A 22,864-nucleotide genomic window follows, 5' to 3' on the forward strand; every position below is an offset into this window, starting at 1 on the left:
GATGTATCATTTTCACCGCACCTGTGTCACTTTGGTTCATTTAAATACGTCTCAGTGGCAATAACATGTTTTTACAATAAGAATCGGTATTGACTCCTGCTGTAAGCATAGTGTATTGACCCAAAATTGATATCACAGATTTCTTGACAATGACACGTCCGTTTGAGAATACTTAATTTCAAGAGTACTTCATGAAACACATATGAAATGGGTACAGCTAGATCTTATGCAGTACAATGTCTCAACTGTATACTGTATCAATTCAGGCAATATACTTGTATATATTTTTTTCAATATTTAATCATCACATGTTCAGATAGAGAATCAACATCACAGAACATACAGAATTAGATTTTTAGATGTTTGTTAGAAAGAGGTGGTTATTACCATCATTCCGTGTTAGCCTGGCTGGCCAGCAGTTAATTTGGCCACTCATGGAGAGCCATGCGTTGTCCTTGATGTTCCTTGCTCCATATGTGGCAAGTATAACGTGTTACCCTTATTCCACTCATCTCATTCCAGTTCTCATCTTTGCTAATATAGGCTGGAACTGTGGAAAGGCTTGTGAGCGTAATGGCCAGAGCCTGGTACTGTCACTGCCAATGTCATTTCTCTGAGTGAGGGGTTCATACTGTGTATGGCTTAGTTGTAAAGAATTGAGACGTTGGTCGCACCTACAAAAGATTCTTGTATGTGCAAACATAACCGGCAATATAAACTCATTCAGATCTTACATCATTTTACATGATGTTAGAGTGTGAGTTAGGGTCAACTCTGCCCGGGCGAGCTCAGAGAAGTGAGGCAGCAGAGGAATGGCCTCCATGGTGTCATGGCTTGACCGGCGTTCCATGGGATTATATGTTATTTTAGTCTACTGGTTGGACACCCCCGTACCCCCCACCCCCACCAGAGGGGTGGTCTCTGTGGTGATCGAGTCTCCAGGACAACAGGTGAACAAAGGGGACGCGGTGGGGGGAATGTGAGGGTGGTGAGAGAGTGGGGATGAAGGGTGACGAGAGGGGGGAGTGTGTGTGTGGGGGGGGGTCAGATTGACCTTGGCCTCCGTGCAGTGGTCAGATGGGGTGCGAGGGCCACAGGCCGTGAAGGAGGAAGAGGATTGAGGATGAGGAGCATGAAGGGATAATGCCAGCATCTTCAAACTTGAAGTGATTAATGACAGCACACACAGGCATACATACACCCCCCATTCTATATCCTACTACAAACACACACGTGTACGCACACACACACACACACACACACACACACACGCGCACACGCACACACACACACACACACACACACACACACACACACACACACACACACACACACACACACACACACACACACACACACACACACACACACCACCCCATCTGACCCCTGAGAGCCTGCTGCTCAAACAGTGGGCCCCGGCACTTTGACATGGTCACTTTCCCAACCCTTCTGATTGATGACTGATTCCATTCCCACCCGCAAATTATGCTAATGCTGAGCATGTGAAGGAACGAAGGAACCGCTGCTTCCCAGATCATCTCTTTTGCCGCCAACACATCGGCAACCCAGTTGCGTATCCCTGCTTAAAGTTGTACATTTTAGAATATAGTTTTATGGCTTTGCTATTATTTCATAGGACAGCACACAGCGGAGAGTGACAGGAAATATGTGTGGGAGAGAGAAGGGATGGGATGACATGTGACAAAGGTTGTGTGCAGGAGTCTAACTCAATGATTCGAGTCACCAGGACACCCCACGCTTCTCACATTTTCATACACTCTATATTCATATCGGCTCCAAGAGATGCTGTTATTCCTAAGCTGTTTACGTTCACTGTTTACCGAGGGTTTTATTAACGGATCTCTGAACGTCATCGCAACATGTAGTCTCGGAAAGAACTGAAATTATTACAAAAATGTTTGGACGACACGACCATGGAAATGGCCCTTAAATCAATCTAACTTAAATCAAGATGTCTTCCAACGGCTGAGCAATAAGTGTTGCTTAAAATAAACAAACAATCTCATTGGTTCCGCGGGGCGATGATGTCACAGCGTCCCTGTAACCACAGCTGTAGCACTGTGGCACAGTATGTCTGCGACTGTCAGATCTTGGTGAGGTTGAACAATGGTGCAGTGTGGAGAGAGATGGAGGATAGCGGGGTATAGCATTGCTCTCGTTCGGGAACACAAGGGACATGGTTCCTCTCTGGTACCGATGGATGATGGGGATGGAGGGATGGAGGGATGGGTGGAGGCAGAGGGTGCTCAGTCCGAGATGGGCGCAGACGTCCCCGGGCGTCTCTCAGTCATGTGTCTACAGCCAGTGAAAGCAGGGGAGCGAGGGCTAGCCAAGCAAACTGCGTCACACAACAAACACTGCAGCCAAAGAGCACATACACACAAGCTATACACACACGCACAAATAGTGTTAACATACAGCTCGTAAACATACCAGCGGGCAAACAAAAGAGCCATTCCTCATCCCAAGTGATTGAGGGCCAAACTTGACAGGCAACATTTGTGTTATGTCCATTTTTTTGCGCCAGTGCGTGCATGTGTGTATATATGTGTGTTTTGTACAACAGAACTCACCAGTTAAACTCCACACTTGAAAATTGACATTTCTAGGAAGTGAAGGTTGACAATATTAGCATGCATGTGGAGTGGAGGGCGATGAAGCGAGGTGTTGGGGTGGGGTGTTGGTTCCATAACATATGAATATCCGCAGTCACCCACGCTACCGCTACCCTAAAAACAATGCACTTCAAAATGGACCCATATGGGTCAATTCTACACTCTCTGGGTAAAATCGTGCAGTGTCGATATAACACTGCTTATACTGACTATGCACAAAATGACATGCAGCATGCCAAGTGCAGATGACGAGCGCACACGCATGCAAATTCTGTATTTGTCACATATCGGCCTCCTGCGGGGCACGATAGCCATGGTTCTCCGACATCCTTCTAGGTTTCTCAGACAACTCCTTCGGCCCTATCTAACGTTGCTACGCACGACCAAAGGATGCTGCCGGAGGGATGAGGGAGGGAGGAAGGGAAGAGAGGGAGGGCGCGACGTGACGTCAGCTCTGTGATGCTCCCACACCCCCTCCTCCGCCTGCGACCCAACCCCTCCCTCGGCTCCATCCTCCCTTGCTCTTGCTCTGTGGCGGTGGTGATGATGGTGGTGGTGTGTCACCCACAGTGATGACAGGGAGCCGCGGTCACGTGATCGGGGTTTTTGGAGAGGACATGGAGGAGGAAATGAGTGACCCGGATCAGAACACAGCAGGACAAGACGGACGAGTAGCCAACTAGCAGCAGACCCGACCTGCTGATTGGCTAATGGAGGTCATGAAAGAGGAAGGAGCATGGGGCTGTACACACAACGCCATATCCATGTCTACAATCAGAGCTGTATCTACACTATCTGTATTTCCCTCTTACACAATTCTCAGGCTGCAGGTGTATAGTAGCTGAATGTTGCAGATGTAGCTACACTACCTGTATTTCTCTCTTATACACAATCCATAGAAGCATATTACCCTGTGCTTTCCTTTTCACATTATGCAAGAGAGGGGATTAAAGGTTATTGTTATGGATATAGTATACTCTTGTTACTCATATTACTGGCATTGAAGAATACCACATTACACAGTAAAATCCTCAGTGTTCATTTCATCTCTGAGAGTGCGCAAATGTAACCAAATGGATAAAAAAATGTTAATTTGGTTGCATGTGTACTCCCTCAGAGTTACACCTGGATAAAGTAACAGTGAGGATTGTACTGTGCAGGTACTGTGTGTTACAAATACAGTTACGAATATATAAGACCCTTATTTTTTTAGTACTGAATCATTTGTCTCTGCAGAATTACAGCTTGCAAAAGCATGTTTTATAGGTATATATGTAGAATTCAGGAATACACATAACATGGGGGGTGGGGGGAGTTACAGATTTGTGTTGAAAACTGACTCCACACGAATCATATTTTATTTAGTATAAAGACAAATATATATAATAGCAATTGTAGTTGTATGAATCATAACAGACTGTAAAGGGGAGGGCAATACATCTACCTTGTCAGTAGATGCCAGCAAGGTTAAATGGTTGTAATGATCTCAAGTCATTACAAGTGTCTCCTAATTGCTTCCCTAAGATATCTTTCTCATCAATATTACTGTCAATACTGATCAATTACTTGGCTAGGCATGCTGGACTCCATGAAACGCTTGTGCAGTAACATTTGCTGCCATTCAGTGTGATGAGGTAAAGCATTTAAACCTATATTGTTTACAAATGACTTTACTTATTTGTGAGCAGCCAATTTGAGGCAGTTATACCATAATGTGCACAGTATATCCTAAGTGTTAATTTAACTCTGAGAGTTAGGATATAACTGTGTGTAAGTCCGTATAGAGGTCTGCTGTCTACAGTGTCTTGCTCTGCATCTGTGCTGTTTGAGATTCTCCTGCTGTCCTTGTAATATATTCTGTAGGCCTCTGAAACTATGTACGTCAATATGTTCATGTGGATCTCAGTGTGTCTCTGCACCTGTCACGAAGACAAACTATAACATGAATGAAGTGTTTCTGATTGTGATGTGCAGATCCCTTATTTAGTGTGGTTCTGTTCGGGAAAAAAAAGTGGCTGACCAGTGAGATATATTTCAACTTGGGTGGTGAGAGAGGAGACTATAGTAGTAATCCACCATTATGAGATGTCATGATCTGTACAAACATGAATGCTTGAACTTCCAGATTCTATACTTCTTCCATACTCTTGGCAACATGCTGCGAGGGATTACAGAGAATGTTGGCAAGCTAATGAGTCAGAGAAGACCCAAGCATCAGAACTCAGATGATACTCTGGTGTGAAAATCAAACAGATCCCTGTCCCAAGCCAGGACGCCAACAATAGCTCTTATTTGGTGCACACAGTGTCACTGCCTGGGACCAATTCTCTTCTGATTACCATGGGCACATGCTGCACTGTAAAATCCTCAGTGTTCATTTAACTCTGAGAGTGTAAAGAAAAATGACACTTATGGGTCAGTCTTGGTCCGAGGTCCATTTTTATACCCTCTGAGTTAAATTAAGACCAAGAGTTTTTACTGTGTTCTTTTCTTTCCAAGCCACAAACTGCTGGATTCTTTGAATTCCTATCAATGCATGGGAGATGCTTTTCATCATTCAACAATATTCAAAATATTCAGGGAGAGAGAGAGAGAGAGAACAAAGAGGTGAATCTTCACCAGTTGAACAAAATGTGACCCCTTCTCTCAGGATGATTGCTGACAAAAGTCAAACTAGATGGATGGATGGATGGATTCAAGCTCAGTGGGGCTCAAAAATGCTTTTTGTTTTGTTCTGTTATTTAAGTTATTTTCTATACCTGAAGGCCCTATGTAACAATTCAGTTGTGAAGAACATCTGTAGTTTTGAAATATTTTAGTGCAATGTAGCTCTTCTTTTTCTCCTAAATTTGGTGTTGTTGCTTTTTGGAATTCAATTATTCAACTATCAATTCAAAACAGAGGAATAGTTATAGTATGGTGGATATAGGATTACCCTGCCTAAACATTCACATCATGGACTATATCAGTTATGTTTTAACAATGTCAGGATGATGGAAGTAAAGAAAATTGGCTAATTAAATGCCATGTCGATTTGTAAATAACTATGCAACATAATTTGTCAACGAAAAAAAATAAAAAAAATACCATAAAATAACTTAATAAAAAAAGAAAATGATCGATCATAAAAAACAGACAAACAAAGAACAAAACAAAACCATAATGGTCTGCTGAATTTAGTTTTAAGGAACTTGGGTTGAATGGTGGAAAAACAGGAAACATGAGCCCCAAAAAATACCAAACAGAAAATGATGCTTCTAATGACCATTAATTCTTTATTATTCACCAACACTGGAGTAAGAAGTACAAACGAATTCCCTCTTTATTGGCTTGTAATGGTATCCTTTATCAAAGGATAAAGGGGGTGAAAAGGTCACGGTTTGTTAAACAAAATTAAAATGATACATTCCTTAAGAATTATGCAAATTATAATCCTAAAACATCACAAAAGGCGCCAACAAAAGCAGCACCAGTGTAGCGACAATAAACCCATCCTTGCCGAGGGGCAATCGAAAGTGGGATGAAAAAGAGAACGTTATAGATTGCAGTTGGATTTGGGCCTACTTTGGCCAATATTAGTTTCACTTCAACAATTTAGAAAAATGTAGTAGCTTGTAAGATACTTACTTAATTGTCATGCTTTGCTATGGCCTCCCTGACTAGGCCTACACTATGTTTTTTCTTTCCCCAAAAGTGGTTTAACAAAAAAATGTAGGTCCAGGAAAGGCCTGTAAATTAGCCTACAGCCTGAAGGAACACCTACAGAAATCAAATTGAAAATGATGCAGGAATGTTCCAATGTTTGTACGGCGATTGGAATCGAAAAATAAAAATGTAATGATTAACATGCAAAAGACATCAATCAACACAAGCAGTGCAGAAGTCAAGGAACGTCCAGCAACAGATGTCCAGGCACAATTCTCGGTTTGTGTTTGAAATTTCACAAGAATTGCGTTTGGACAATCAGCTGCGAGGGTTCAAAAGATCGGAAAAAAGAAAATCACATTTACAATTATCTTCTTTAGAGAAGCCTAGGGCTTGTTGCCCATGTTCTCCATCATGCAGACTTGCAGTAGGCTATACATTTAAAATGACCATGGACTGGTGAATAGTGTCAAGCTGAAGTCAACTTTATGTTAAACAATTCTCTATTCTACACTAATTATGTCCATATCAGATGATCTTAGACGTAGGATATTGGTCAATTATAGTCACCAATGTGTGTATTCTAATCTCAAACAAATTAGACTATCAACATTAATCGAAACATTCAGATTAAGTAGCTAATATGTATAATAATATATATATATTTTTAAATAGGCCTACTACAAACCTAAAATAACTACAGATAAACTTTTCGTTATTCAGAAGTAAAATGTTTGACATCAGAATGGTTCAGGCTACTTTCTCTTGCATCTTGCACATGGAATCAAAAGAATACACTTTCAAACGATGCTCTTCAAACTCCAGCTTTTCCGCCTGCGTTTCGCCATAGATATCTGCACCTGTAAGACGCATCTTCTTGTAGTTTCCACCGGTATCAACGGCCACGGAGAGGAAATTCAAACTATATAGTTTAAAATCCCTCTAAATAACACAAACTATTACCCCTCAGTTGTTACAGTCTTCACGTTCAAATGTTCGCACTGCAAAAAGGAGAACATCTTCCAGGCTGATGATGACGCCAGGCATCAAGCCCTTTAGGATAACGGTTTAAAACAGCAGATGCACCTGCCCCTCATAGCCTTGGATCAAGACTATCGTAGATCGTATTTTATCGAGTCTGACTAAAAGTCAGACTCGATAAAATACATCTATGATAGTCTTGATCCAAGGCTATACTGCTCCTCCATAGTTCCCCCCCCAGCAAAAACCTCTTGTACTCCAGCTCGTAGCAGGCAAAAAAAAAAGGCATAAGACGCGCAAAAAGGCAGAACGAGAGAAGTGGTGGCTCGATCCCTCTCCTCGGCTGGTTATAGATAGGACGACTGCATGGGAATGAATGGCCACTGGCTTCTACTATTCCACCATCCAGAGGCTTTTTCTTGGGCTCCGCCAACAATAACGGTGTTACCGAGATGGACGGCGAGAGGAGGAGTGGGGACGGTCTTCTCTTGGTACTGGATTTGAATAACACCACGGGGTGATAAATGCCCATTGTGCTGGAGAAGTCATGAATCTGCACTGTCTCTGGTGGCAGCAGCGCACACGCACGCACGCACGCGTGCACACACACACACACACACACACACACACACACACACACACACACACACACACACACACACACACACACACACACACACACACACACACACACACACACACACACACACACACACACACACACACACAGGCCAGCAGCTGCGAATGAAGGACCAGCAACCCTCTTAAAGACACAACAGTCTTATTTTCTTCTCTCTCACAGGCAATTACAATCAAAACACTGTTAACCTTCCAAAAACGTATTGTCCTCCACACTAAACGACGTTTTCCTTTTTCTGTTGTGCTATAGGGGGGTGGCAGGGCGAAGAGACAATTAGGCTGTATTATAGGCTTAATGTTAACAAACTTAAAAACAAATGGGTCTATTTGTTAGTTCAAGTCAAGTTTGTATGTAGCTATAGACTCAAGCGTTTCAATTATTTGGGGACAGTATAGCCTATGAGTTTGAATTGACTTAAGATTAAGAAATGTAACATAGGGCCTAATATAAATAGTTTAAAAATATATATATATTTTTTTTTTTACAGAAGGCTGACAATCACTTTTAGGCTAACATGATTTCATTAACTTTATAATAAACGAAGTGTATGGCTATATCAAGAATTTAGGTTATTAGAATAATCTGAAAATAGACTGCAAGCCAAGGCCATGAATAAGGGTCATAATATGCCTTATAGAAAACCAACATATTCCCGTGAGGAAACTGCCCCAACTCCCATCTTCAGTTACGTTTTAGGCCTCCACAGTGGCCCAAATTGAGCACAAAAACATTATTTGGATAAACATTTCCCCTCAAACCATTTCAAAAACTAGCTATGCTCACTAAATGTTAACCATGTCATGTCACAATGTACAGTAGCCTTTGATTGATTAAATACTTTATTAACAGTTTGCAAAAAAAATGCACAGAAAGTACAGTTTAATAAAAATACAATGCTAAAAGATTGAACCCAAGAAAGCACTATGGCTTGTTTCCATTGGGGTCCTGTGTATTAAATTCATAGGAGCCTATGGTTATAATAAAAAAAATATGCACTATTAATGGGGAACATGATGGCAGTCGGACTCATTTTAAGGGTTAAAATAAAAGGCATTTTCAGGCTCTTTCCATGTTAAGATGGCTCAGTGATCTCAATGGTAGTGAGTTAACATTTCCGTTGCTGGGAGCATCTTCTCACGTTGGATGCTCATTTGCCTCTTAAAGGGCCTGTACTGCCCGCTGCTGCCTTTTCATGGCCCTGGAGGAATAATTTAGTGCGGGAGGCCCACGATCACTAGAGATTATGGCTATGAAAAGGGAAAGGACGCGTTATTAATGCTTAGTCATCGGAAAAGTGAATGAGAAAGGATTCCCAAGGGACTTGATTCACTGTTAACTTATAGGCTACTCTTCATGTGGCATGTCAAAAATACTAAACTAGGCCTACTGCCTATTTGTTATTGCAGTGGTTCTCAACCAGTGGTCCGGGGACCACCAGTGGTCCTTGAGGGGGTTCCAGGTGGTCCCCCATCTAAATGATGATGAGTGGAGTTGGTAACCAAATGGACCCTTATAGATCTTTAACTCATAAGTGTACAATTAAATTATTGTTAAACATCTGCATTACTTGATTAAAGTAGCCTATTGTCATTTTGATCAACGTTTGACAGTTGTCTCTCCTATACCACATCAATACAGCATAATTGTGGACACAAATCTTATCAAACGACAATGAAATATTCCAAAGTTTTGGGTCTGAGAGGCTAAATCTCATCAAACACGGTGGTACGTGGCTCAAATGCCGAATAAATAATGGACCATGATATGAAAAATGTTGAAAACCACTGTTATTGGGGAAAAAAATAACGGACAAATAAGAGTGAGGGAAAAAAACATATCCAGGTCTTTAAATATGTTTGCAACATTTTCTTATGCCATCTTTACTCCATAACTTGCACCTGATCTCAGTAAACTTGAGATGAAACGAATCACTGTGCGGCTCAACATCGACTGACAAACTAGGTCTCCGACTCCATATATAGCTCTGCTCGATGCAAGGATGTCACGGCTGACCTGATGTCGTTTGTATTAGCTATACTTGTTTCTGCGCACTTACATCTGTCACACGTTGTGGGTTTAACCTTATCGCAGGCTGCAACACAGAACAGGGTACACCTTAATACCACATGCCGCTACAGCGAGGTTGCTAGGCGGTAGCCTATGGCGGTTTGGTGACAGCAAGACTGGAGCAATGATCTTGCAGCAGCACAGATTTTTGAGAAGAATGTCATTGATCAGTTCCACCTACAATACACAATCTAGCTTGTTCCTCATGGCTCTGTATACCTGAAAATAATCTGGAATTACTGGGGATGAGCGTCAGTGGGTGAGGGTATTCAGACTGGTGACTTTCAAAATTCATATTTAAGACATTTTAAAGAAACAGTCAAATGTGTGCATGTTTGTGTGATATTACTATTCTAACCGGTCATCCTCATTGAAGACAAGTCCGTGGGGCCTTTATTGTGTTCATGGAGTTAGCACATCTGTGAGCTTTCGGGAAGACCCCCCACTGGGTCCATGTTAGTGGAGCTACGCCTGGCTGGGGTGGCGGGGGGTTACCCATTCCTGAATAAATTTAGGGCCTTCACTATAAGCCTGGTGTCCAGCCCCATTGCTCACCTTTGACCCCTCTAGAGAAAAGTTATTGAAGGTCCCACTGAATCCTCCTAGGCTGACCAGTCAGCAAGGGCTGGGAAAGTGCCCCGATGGGGCAAAAGGTTTGCTCAAGGGGGTCATCGCAGAGAAAGCCAGAGGTTCTAGGCAGGGGTGGGGGGTCTGTCAAAGTGGAGAAACTCCCTTTGAGCCTCCTCTCTCCCCACGTCCACAAGTGTGTTCCTGTCGCTATTGTGACTCTGAGCTACAGCAAGACAGAAGGCTTCAAACAAACCCGTTCTAAACAATGTTTGGTCCCTTTTGTTTCTGTCTTCCCTTTATTCCAGTCCTCCATCGCAATCTACTGGCTCCTTTGTATTGATTTTCCCTTTCTCTGGGCCAGCCTCTATCTGTAGTTTTATATGCTCTTTTCTCAGTTTTTGTTTGCCCTTGTATTCACTGCAGTGTGAGAACGCTTTACACTTCTTGACTGGATGCAACTCATTAAAGACACTTAATTGATGAAGAGTGTAATTAGTGTGACAATCAGAGGGTGAGATCAATATGTTTTTGCCAAAGAACACATCACTGAGGACAAGGCTAAGAGAGTGGCATCTAAGGAGAACCCTATGTAGCAGTGACAACAAAATGGAAGGAAAGCGCAGGCCTGTTATTGACTTTTAGTCGATGAAAAGAAAAAAATCACCTACTATGCAAGCAAGAGCAGCTGTTTTTGTCTGGCTTGCTTCTTCATTCAAGCACCTTGGGAGAATGGTGACATTGTGATGCATCATGACTCCTATTTCCTTCTCAACTTAGAACACATATGCACTTTGCCATACTCTTTAATATGTTAGACATCTTAAATTTATATCAGGGAGAAGATAACAGATAATAAAACCATTCCCTTATAGAAAATACATAGCGCCTCTGCTAGATAAAAACAAATCCACTTCAGGAAATATAAATAACTATGCATCGTTCAACCATCATATCACACCAAGTCAAATCAGGTGTTAATTAGTGTGACAGGCCCCTCTGAGTGAGTGTGAAAATTGACTCTTCCGAGTATTAAATGTAAGTCTAAAAGATGTATTCAAACACTCAATTGTCATCATACAACATTTACACTTAAACGTCCAGTGTCAGAAAGACTTCAAATTGGAGCGTATAACACAAATAAATAACAATCACTTTACATTTTTTGTTGAGGCAGTTATGTTTTAATATAGTCCCAAAGTCTAGTGTCTATTTCATGTCTCAGCTTTGAACTAGGGTTTCTTCCCTGTCTGGAGAGGCTGAGTTCTCCCTTCTTTTCCTTTTCTTCTGTGCTGCTTGTCCTCCACCTGGTGGTGAAGAAGGGGATAGCATGTCTTCTTCCACGAGCCTGGAGAGGAGAAGGTCAACGCTTTGATCCAAAACTCCACTCAGGACCTTCTGCTCCTCATGGGAGAACCGACCCAGAACATAGCGGTCCACTGGTGTTTTACTGGATGGTCTGCCAATCCCCACTCGCAATCTGGGCATCACCTAGAGGAGAAAAGCTGACTCTGTAGTTTACTGCGTTCAACAAACGTAATAATTGTATATACCTTTTGAGGATATTCATTACTACAGTTTGGGTAGTAAAATGGCACATCAGATATTATCACTTAAAACGGAGATATAACAGCATAATAACCAGCTCAGTGGCCTTGTGGTTAGTTTCTGCCCTGAGACTGGGAGGTTGGGGTTCGAGTCATACCAAAGACTCATGCCACAAACCTATGGACCACATGGCTAATACAGAAATCTATGTCATCAATCATCATTGCACGCTCCCAATGCATACACAAATTCACATTGAGCATCATTGACACTTGCACAGAAATACAGTATGATGCAACGATAATAATATCAATAGTGGAGGGGCTTCTTACATCAGTCTGAAGACAGTCCAAGCAGGATCGAACACCATTATGGCCCCTGCAGGAAGAGACATCTTGAGGTCAGAATAATGATTATGCAGACAATTGAGGTAAATACACTCTAGGTAGGACATAACTTCATTAAGAAACACACCCGGCGCTTCCTCCATGTTTGAAGGCTAACTTCCCCAGCGATTTGTCCAGCTCATCATGGACGAGAAGTATGTCTTCTGGCTTGATTCTGTATTTCCCTGCTACAATGTAGAGGAAACTTGGTTAGTTTAGGGGAAATTCTAATTCCGCTCTATTTGATTGAATTTAATAAAACATATTCTGACAATATAAAACTAGCGAGTAGTTAAGTTTGTCTTCTTTTTTTAACCCCACCCCTAAAATGTGTTTTTATAACCTTTTTTTAAAAAATTTGCGATCAGGCAGCAGACAACTGACAGGATGATCCATCATTGCACACAGCCACAACTACGTAAGCCTCTGACCTCACCTGCTTTGGTCACTGACACTCCATTGACATTCATCAGCAGCTTAGGACGAAGCAGCACCAGTTGGGTATCCTGGATCTCTGAAACAATGACCTCACCAGACACGTGCTTGTCGCCGCGCCAACGGTCAGCCACCCCGAGCCTGGCAGCGAGCGCACCAAGTACAGCCATGCCCACGCTGTGCCTGGAACCTTCCATGCCAGGGTTACCCAATCCTACAACCTGCCAAGACAGATTACAGGACAACACACATGTAGAGGAACGTATTTCACAGTGCTTGTCCTACAGGTCCATATTGTGAAGCTGCTGGAAGGAACCCCATCTGTTATTTACGTTTTGGCCCATACTTTTTGAACCATATGTCTCACACATAATTTTGTATTTTATTTGGATGAATCTATCCTAATTTTATAAGCCATCTTTTATTATTTTGAAAAACATTTTAAAATGGTGAAAATAGCTGATCAACAAGCTCACAACATGTTGATGTAGATCGACTATTTTCACTATTCTAAAATGTTTTTCAAAATAATAAAAAATGCCTAATAATAACATTAGGCATAAGGGATTAGATAGGTAGCGCCTGAAACATACTCTGAAAGCAGAATATAAATCGCCCAGAAGGGGCACTACAGATCTAAAAGAAAATGGGCGTGGCATAACACAATTTCAAGTTCCATGTCCAATCATTAGAAAACTTTAATTTAATTATTGTGACAGCAATTATTCTATATATATTTAGACATTTAATTATTTTGTTTTAACTCACAAATCGGTGAGTGACTGCTGCTCTGTTGACAGTGACACACAGTAGTGTGCACAAAGCCTCACTTACCAGCCTCCTCTTGGAGTGTATTTCTGCTTCACAGGCCATCACTGGAGTGAACGATGCACTCAGCAGAGCTCGGTTTATCACTCTTGATAAAAGTCGCCTCATTGTGGCAAAGTTCAACAGCTTCTTGAAAAAGTGTGATACACAGTGGCAAAGTTTACCAAAAGTTGTGACGTGTTTCATTGGTCCACGGGCCATCATGCCCATTCTAACTGTATGTTATGCATTGTAGCACGGTAGCACCACAGCTAGCTTACAGTACCTTTAATATAGCAGGAACAGCTCATCATCAACAAGCCGTCCTAACGTATGTGGCTATAATTTGCTTTGATAAATGGCACTATCGGACATAAATAATCTCAAGTTAAACTGACTTAGATTTCATCAATATCATATGGTAAAGGTTTGAAATAAAGACCACAAATACCAGCTACCTAACTACAACAAGCTGTGTTCTAACAACACCGACCTTCCACGCTTTTCCATAGTAGTCAACGAGTTTACATAACAGAGAGTACACTATGGCCAATCTCCCACTACATTTACTGAACAGTGACATCTGGCTTGGAGGTGGAAAACTGCACTTGGACTTAGTAGAAAACCCATCATTTATGTGCAGTGGTAGTAGAGTAGGTAAAGGTTAAGTAGCCTATGAAATGACTGTTCCACTGTGACAAGATCCAGTAACCAGACATAATGTTTTTTTTGTTTTTTTTTCATTTGTATTGATATATATCCCATAAAGGCATAGCAATTGTTGTTTTGCACATAGCAATTGTTTCTTCAAACATGGACACTATATGTAGCCTGTCCTGTGAAAGACCTCAAATACTTTTGTAGGACCTTGGCTATGCCATGGAATTTGAAGGGAATGTTATGTATTTGTTGATTTACTGATTCATTTAATTAATCACTTTAGATAAGTCTCAAGGAAGACAGGCAAATATCAATGGGAGTGGTATTTTAAGATAGTCAAAAGGACAGTGCCCTGAATACCCTCATACCTCTACTCGACTACTTCTCCAAAGTGAGTGACACCCACAGAGCGACCATTCTACTACTGTGGAACCAAAATGTGGAATGCCCTGACACCATCTATTAAAAGAGGTGTAACACTGGTTTCTTTCAAAAAATGTCCTGAAAAAATATCTATCAGGAGACCTCAAGGGGAGACCTCAAATGTAATTTTCCCATCTCCTCTGTACTTGTTTGTATTTGTTGATGACATGTATTATTGTGTTAAATATTTATGCTGTGTTGATTAATTGAATACATATGACCACAATGGAAACAAGTCCCCAGGACTTTGTTATGTTATCCTTCTAGCCTTACTGTCTTATTGTATCACTTGCTGTTTACATTTCTGAAGTATTCAATCAATCAATCAATCAATCAATCAATCAATCAATCAAACGTATCAGATCAGCGTTTGTAAAATTGTGCTCTATAAATTAAGTGGATTGGATTGGATAAAATAAAATGAAGAATGAACAATACTGCTGTGACATACATTACATTTATTTATTCATGAATTATGACATCAGTTTTTGAAATAGTTTTGTCATTTCCAAATACATAATAGAGGTTTATGCTTGGTTACTGTACTGTTACTGTAATGGACATTTTAAGTTCATGGTTCTTTCAGTGAATCTGTGCCTCAGTCATCACTGGGGTAGCATGGAACAGCATCAGTGACCGGCTGACATCGCTCCACCACCGCGTTGATCTCCCCGACTCTCACACCATCGTAAGTTCCTGTGACAGTGGTCCAGCGGGTGTCCCCGTTGTGGTTGGTGCGGCTCAGCCTGCCGGTGAAGGGGATGTCCGCCGTCATTTTCCTCCCATCCATCCTCACAGCGCAGGAGTAGTTGGGTGGAACGAGAAGCTCCACTGAGACGGCGTGGCTGATGGATTCCACCATGGTTGTCCCCTCTGAGAAGGTCACGGTCTGCTCCTTTGAGAAGTCCACAGTCCCCGGTCCCAGGATTGGCACCTTGGCCTTCATGGTGGTAGTGCCGTTTCGGGTTTCCCTCCCGATGTCCCAGGTCTTCTCCACGGTGCTGGTCTTCTCCAGACTGACTTTCTTCTCTACACTGTTGCACTCCAGGTTGGTGACCTTGGCCAGTTGCAGGGTCTCTGGAGGATGGTTGAAGAGCTCCATCTGATCGATACCGTACTCCACATGAGAGATGTGCTGGCTGTAGCTGTCCCTGTTTAGGGCTAGGACCTGGTAGCTTTTATACCAGTACTCATCACCCTCCCAGGGGAGGAAGAAGGCCTCATGTTTGGTCACAACCTTGCCAAGACCGTACTTGTTCTTGCCCACGAAGATATCCACATCAGGACACGTTCTGACTGCAAACCTGGGGACAGACCCATATGAATCTTCAACCCACTCAATGAACTCAAAGTGGTCCACGTTGACCAGCACCTCAAACTTGGAGGAGGTGTATTCATGCTCAGCGAAGGGGTACTGACAGAAGTCACCATTGCTGGGAGTGTAGTAGCCAGCCTCACAGTTGACTTTGCACACATAGTCAGTGCGCTCTGTGTAGCCGTTGAAGATGGAAACAGCGCCTTTTGGAAGAGAACCTTCCCACTTGACCCATTTAAGGTTTTCATTCTCACCAAACATGGGGAAGGATAGGGAATCTGAGTCCATCTCTCTCAGCTCGGCTGGTTTACTTCTATCCAGAGACGGAGCAACATCTTCTAACTGGGGGTTAAGCCAGGGCTCTATATGACAAGAGAGACAATATCTAATTTAAAATAGTTGTACTTTATATCAACAGACAGACGGACAGACAGACAAAGACATACACATAGTCACATAGTCAGACAAAACTCTTCACTGGCATTTTTAGTTTGACCACTTTACCACTTAAAAAATGGACCTCAGTTGGCTCTGTACTTGGACCGCTTTTTTCTGTCTCCATCAAAATCTCCCAAAAATAGCTGATCTACAAGCTCACAATGTTCCCCCCAGAATATGAATGCTATGGGGTTCAAGTGATTAATCAAAATGTGAATACTAAATCCATTGTATGACTTACTGTTGAGGATTTGCTCCTCTCCCTCCAGCTGTGAGATGTAGAGCAGAGGGTCAGAGAGCAAGGCTGGACTGCAGAGCTGCAGGACAGCCAAGAGGACAGAGACACACCACCTCATCTGGACACATGGGGACCACACTCATTTATACTTTGTCACCTTGTAACATTCAAGTACTGTAAAGCCAAACATATTTCCAGCTAAATAAATATCTGTATGTATAGTATATAGGCCTACATGTAGTGGTGGACAGTAACGGAGTACATTTACTCGAGTACCACACTTAACAGTATCTGTTTACGCACTTATTAGTATTTGTATTTATGGATACTTGGATAACAATTGTACTTTTGACTCCACTACATTTCTAGGAAGGGAAAAAGTACATTATGAATTAACTACTGTAGATCTGTTATTTCAAATATTGCAAAAATAACACATCTACAAGCTCACAACGCACCGCATTTGGACTATTATTGATGCTGTTATATCTGGAAAATTGTTGAATTTGTTTAGAAAATGTCAAAATTTTAACAAAGCAACAATGCATTGATATGAGAAGAAAATGACACCATACAGAATTGGTATTAATAAGAATTTATTCTTCTTCCTGCTCCTTTTCGCTCATGGGTGTATTCGATGTAATGAATGTACGATGTAATACACTACCATGTGCGAAACTAAATAAAATAAAATTAAATTAAATGAAATGTAAGAGTCTCTAAACAATGATACAGAAATACCATTCACCTTGCCTATAAGGCATGGTGCCAAATTAGATGGCTTTATACATAATCAAGTCAGTAGTTGTATTGATTTTGGATCAGTTCTAGCCAGAAACAGGCCATCATTTTCTTTTAAGACCAGCTTTAAGAATGTTTTATGGTTATGTTTTCAGATTCAGTTTATCCCAATTTAGATTATCAATCAAGACTTGACATTACCACATATATAGAATCATACTGCAGAGTGAATTGTAATCGCTACAGTACAGATTATAGTCCACCACTTCATTCCATATCCAAGTGTAAAGAAAGTGTTTTACCTTGATAGGTTCCTCCTGCAGTGAGATGCCCTGCTACGTGCGCAGAGTTTTAAACCTGTTTATTGCCCACAATAAACATCTAGCTTTAGCAGCCTATGGACTGTCCTGCTGCTTGTTATGAATAGAGACCTGTCACAAAATGATTGCACAGTGGTTAGAAGAGTGGCAGCAATCTAACTATTGTGGCATTGTTACCTTTTCCTCCATAAAAAGGAAATGCAATTCTGAATGTGCTGTCCTTAGTATTCTATAAAATTATCCCTTTCCACATCAACAGCATAATTTGAACAAGCTAACACTTTCTAAGTATTAGACAATGAATTACACATGTACGTTTTATGTGCTAAGCAAGCTGTATATCCCCAGAACCCAATAAATCAGTTTGTCAAAAACATTTTTAGCTGCGTTTTCTGGTTGTGTATTGACAAATACACAACCAGTTGAAGGGTGAGACTGATACGACATTAGGACACCTTGATAAATGCAAGATAGCAACATTATAATAATAAAGATAATAATAATAAAATATTCATATTCATATCATTATTATTATTTTGAAAAATCCCATTGTTATTATTATTATTATTATTATTATTATTATTATTATTATTATTATTATTATTATCATCTTTATTTGTAAAGCAATTGTTTAAAACAGAGTTACAAAGTAGAATAAAACAAGCTACATAATTACATAACAAAGTAGAAAAAAAGAACACAAAAACATAAATGTTGTAAAATAGTAATAAAGGGATAAAAAAAAGGTCTGATTGAGACATTAACTGCATCTGCTCATCGATTGTCTGGAGACATGATAGCAACAGTGAGTCATTTGCTGAGATCTTACATAACCACTGCCACTGCAACGATAATACCAGGTCTCATTGTGGAGATGGCTTTTGAAACTACCATTGTTCTCTATGGACAGACCTATCATAGATAAGCACTGATGTCAAGGCCAGCTGAGGACATCCTTGGGACAGATAGGTATTATCAGTCTGTTGATGCATGAATGTGGACTCTGTGTTGAAATGTATAGAGGTCTTTCACATTGATTGAGACCATAATATGGTCTCTCTCATCTCTGTCATAACTATGTCATTAGCACTTACACCCTTGCAGCTATTCTCACAGTCAGCTGACTGTGAATACTAGCTTAGCTATTCAATGTCACTCAGTGTGATATTTGCCTGTACATTGACTGCAGTCGCTGAATGTGAACAAGCAGTGATTTAGGGCCATTCATAGTTGCCATCATCTGGTCTCTGCTGTTTACAATGATGAGTAGATGAATATAATCAGTATACATAGTAGGAAGTTTCATCTTATAGTAGAGCATTATAAATACACACTATCCTGCCAGCTCAATGATTTGTTGTTTCAGAGGTTGTTCATTGTAAAAGACAAAATGTAAGTTCCAACTTAATTTGTTGGAAAGCACATATACAAACCTTTTTAGTCTATAATTGCTGGCTTTATTTATAATATAATAATTTTATAATAAATATAAATTAACCTTTTTGTCCACTGTGCTGTTGTCTTGAATATACAACACAATGCCAGTGTGTGATAATGTTGCATTAAAGAGTGTTGATGATGGTCTGGGGACCGAAACGTCCACTCTCTGTGTCACTTTATTTTCACCATGTCACTTTTTGCACTAAAGAGCATCTAAAGAGCCTCAGTTTTCATCCTTCATTGTGCGAGCCCCTTCTTTTTGTTTATGGACTCTAATGTTGCATTAAACACATGTGTTTCGAAAGTATGGTAGGTATTTTGAGTATTTGTAACAAAAATACATAGACTCTCAGATTACTAGACAGACTGTGTCCGACAGTAACTGTACTTAGAGTAAAATTTGGTGAGGTGCATTTTGTCATTATGGTTCTACTGTCTGGAACCAACTGTGTGTGTGTGTGTGTGTGTGTGTGTGTGTGCGTGTGCGTGTGCGTGTGCGTGTGCGTGTGCGTGTGCGTGTGCGTGCGTGTGTGTGGTGGGGGGGGATGCTATGACACGCAATTATACCTTCCTGGTATCATTGTGTGATGCTATTAGCTGGATTGCTATATAAAGGAATGCTTTGCTGAAATTAAGTCCTGGATTAAAAAAAATAAAAAATCTCGTGAAAGTAAGGTCCTTTTATTTGGTCCCCAAAATCACCATATTGGCAACTAACTAATTAGGCCTAGGCCTACAAGGAATCATTTATTGGTATATTTATGTCAGTTAAGAAATATTTCCAAAATTTGGTAATTTTGTCCTTGAAGTAGAGAAAAATGATTCATGCCTGTATTTCAACCCGTCTCAATGTATTATTTTAACTACTTATATTCCACCCTTATTAAAAAAGCAATCATCTGTAGCCTAGCTGGTTCATTATGCAACAGCTACTCTTACTCTTTTAGAGAAGAGACCATGTTACTTGTAACACCCCTCCAATGGCTTCCAAAGGCTTTTAGAATACATTTTAAGATTTTATCAATTGCATACAAGGCATTAAATGGTCAACTCTCTCTGCTTTGAGTTAATTAAAGGGAACTGGGAATTTGCCCAACCATTCATATTTCATACAGATACATCTGTATCTTCTTTTTCAATGACCTACCATTCATAATTATGTGTTGTTGTGAGGGTGGGGTATGGGTCATGAATGTATGGTTGGATGGTGTTTATAAATGCTTCTTACTGTAGTATGTGTGGGTGGAGGGTGGAGGGGGGGAGGTACTGTATGTTTGTTGTAGTTGTTGTTGCCTTTTAATGAGAAGCACATTCATTGAGATTGCTTTGTGTGAAATGTACAATACAAAAAAATTACTTAAAATCTTGTATAATTGTATTATTCCATAAATGTATTGAAATACATTGAGTGTTCTTACAGCATTTTCACAATGGCAGGCAAAATCAGTTTTTGCAACTCACTCATACTGTATACTGTATTTTACCCAACAGTCTTTTAACAGACACAAACCCTGAGAGTAATCTTTTTCATGAAGGTGCCAGAGACATCAGAGGTATTTTAACGTCAGTGTCTTAAGGGCAGGGCTCGGCGTCGGCCACAGGCTCACAGCGGTCAATCACTGCCCGAACCTCTCCGATCTGCACCCCATCGTACGTGCCTGCAATGGAGGTCCACTGGGTCTCCCCATTGCGGTAGGTCCGACTGAGGCGGGCCGTGTAGGGGATGTCAGCTGTAATCTTACGACCCTCCATGCGGACAGTACAGGAGTGGTTAGGTGGGACGGTGATTTGCACGGACACAGAGTGGCTCAGGGCCTCCACCATAGTGGTCCCTCTGTTAAACTGCAGTGTCTTCTCCCCCGTGAACTCAATGCCCCCGGAGCCGATGAGGGGGATCTTGCAAGTGATGCCACCGGTGACACCCAGCATGGTGGAGCGGCCGATGTTCCAGGTGGTTTCCACCTCAGTTGTCTTGGAGATAGTCACGGTCTTCAACACATTCTGGCACTCATTGTTGGTCACCCCAGAAATGCGCATGGTCTCTGGTGGGTACTGGAAGATCTCTACCTCATCAATGAAGTACTTGACATCAGAGATATGCTGGCTATAGGCATCCCTGTTAACGGTCAGTACCTGATATGATTTATACCAGTACTCATCACCCTCCCAGGGGAGGAAAAATGCTTCATACTGAGGTACCACCTTACCAAGTCCATACTTGTTTTTCCCCACATAGATGCTTCCTCCAGGACAGGTCTTGGCGGAGTGTGGAGGCACCGAACCATGGGAATCTTCCTTCCACTCCAGGAACTCAAAGTTGTCCTTGTTGGACAGGATCTCAAATTCAGGGGCGTAGTACTCGCTGTCTCCATAAGGGTAGCGGCAGTAAGGACCCAGGCTTGGGTTGTAGAACCCAGCCTCGCATCGGTATTTACAGACGTAGTCAGTGCGTTCGGTGTAGCCGTTGTAAATGGCCACAGCACCGTTGGGGAGGGAACCGGTCCAAGTCAGCCATTCCAGATTGACATTGTCCGCAAACGTGAAGGAGGTGGGCATCTCTTGATCCTCCTGATCCTCATACTCAGCGGGAGTCAGGGGGCCTGGAACCAGTATGTCACTGCCCACTGGGGGAACCCGCCCTTGCAATTCTGGGTTCAGCAGGGACACTGTGTCAAAGACAGAGACGACATGGCAGGGTGTTTCATTCGCAATCAAATCCCAATTTACCAACATGGAAATAAATCAGAATGAATCTCTCCAAATATAAATCCCTTAGAGGGTCATTTACCTCTTCTGTGCTGTGAGCTCCGCCTCACAATGTCCTGCAGGCTGGCAGAGGCCAGCCCGAACAGGGCTAAGAGCACCAATGCTGACAGCTTCATCTAGGGACAGGCAGAGTGAGGAAATCAGTCTTGATTATATACTGTAATCTTTTCCATAGTCTTGCGATATACATAGATTAAGGAAGCTAACCAGAAAGCCAATGTTAGGAAGTTGTTTTTAAATAATGTCAAATGGTAAATGGTAAAAATCCATCTGTCATTGTGGTCTGCACGGCTGGGCAATACGGTATATTGAATTTGCCACTATGGGATGCCATGATATGATGCCATCATATAGATATTTTAATGAAATATTTAGTATTGCAATATTATAAACATCCTTACTTAATATTTTATCATAACAAGGGAATATAATTCAATGCCATCTTTCTATTTCTGTCGGTTACACTGCTAACTGTGTAAATGAGGAAATTACAGAGAAATTTAACAATATTGACTCATACTGAATATTGACTTGTGACGTCCATAAATATCGAGCACGTTTAAGTCATATTCCTCGGCTGTACCGAGCAATTCTATCTCTGGCACACCAAGCACATACCATTCTAATCACAGAGTTATAGAATTCCATTATCATTATACACTGTATCTCTCTCATGGGCCTAATACACAACCCTTGGAGCTAAAAATACAGGCAGTGCACTCACCGTTACTGCTGTCCCCCAGTGAGTCTACCTCTTGTCACCAGCAGGTTTATATAGTTGCTTTATGGCCAACTCATAAATCACAGCATG

At 41.4% G+C, this 22,864-nt stretch overlaps 3 protein-coding genes across 5 annotated transcripts; all 3 read right to left on the reverse strand.

Moving 5' to 3' along the window:
- Nucleotides 1–11,311: 11,311 nt before the first annotated feature.
- ptrh1 (peptidyl-tRNA hydrolase 1 homolog) lies at nucleotides 11,312–14,210 on the reverse strand. 3 transcript variants are annotated; one of them, XM_080433415.1, is made up of 6 exons: nucleotides 13,999–14,210; nucleotides 13,740–13,859; nucleotides 12,907–13,126; nucleotides 12,559–12,658; nucleotides 12,417–12,462; nucleotides 11,312–12,027 (listed from the first exon to the last, which is right to left on the reverse strand). In XM_080433415.1, the coding sequence occupies exons 2-6, from the start codon at nucleotides 13,839–13,841 to the stop codon at nucleotides 11,758–11,760; spliced, it is 738 nt and encodes a 245-aa protein (XP_080289541.1). In that variant the 5' UTR covers nucleotides 13,842–13,859; nucleotides 13,999–14,210; the 3' UTR covers nucleotides 11,312–11,757. The 3 variants fall into 3 exon arrangements, with proteins under 3 accessions (XP_080289541.1, XP_080289540.1, XP_080289539.1); XM_080433414.1 differs by having other exon boundaries at nucleotides 13,740–13,862; XM_080433413.1 differs by having other exon boundaries at nucleotides 13,740–14,210.
- Nucleotides 14,211–15,393: 1,183 nt separating this feature from the next.
- LOC308089027 (natterin-3-like) lies at nucleotides 15,394–16,904 on the reverse strand (the record flags this gene model as incomplete). Its single annotated transcript, XM_080433606.1, has 2 exons — nucleotides 15,394–16,472; nucleotides 16,790–16,904. 2 exons carry the CDS (start codon nucleotides 16,902–16,904, stop codon nucleotides 15,394–15,396), a joined length of 1,194 nt encoding a protein of 397 aa, XP_080289732.1.
- A 3,955-nt stretch (nucleotides 16,905–20,859) lies between these two features.
- LOC308088364 (natterin-3-like) lies at nucleotides 20,860–22,169 on the reverse strand (the record flags this gene model as incomplete). Its single annotated transcript, XM_080432784.1, has 2 exons — nucleotides 20,860–21,953; nucleotides 22,076–22,169. The coding sequence occupies 2 exons, from the start codon at nucleotides 22,167–22,169 to the stop codon at nucleotides 20,860–20,862; spliced, it is 1,188 nt and encodes a 395-aa protein (XP_080288910.1).
- Between the last annotated feature and the right edge of the window lie 695 nt (nucleotides 22,170–22,864).

This window comes from Gymnoscopelus braueri, assembly GCF_963280865.1.
Source record: "Gymnoscopelus braueri genome assembly, chromosome: 7".
NCBI lineage: Eukaryota > Metazoa > Chordata > Actinopteri > Myctophiformes > Myctophidae > Gymnoscopelus > Gymnoscopelus braueri.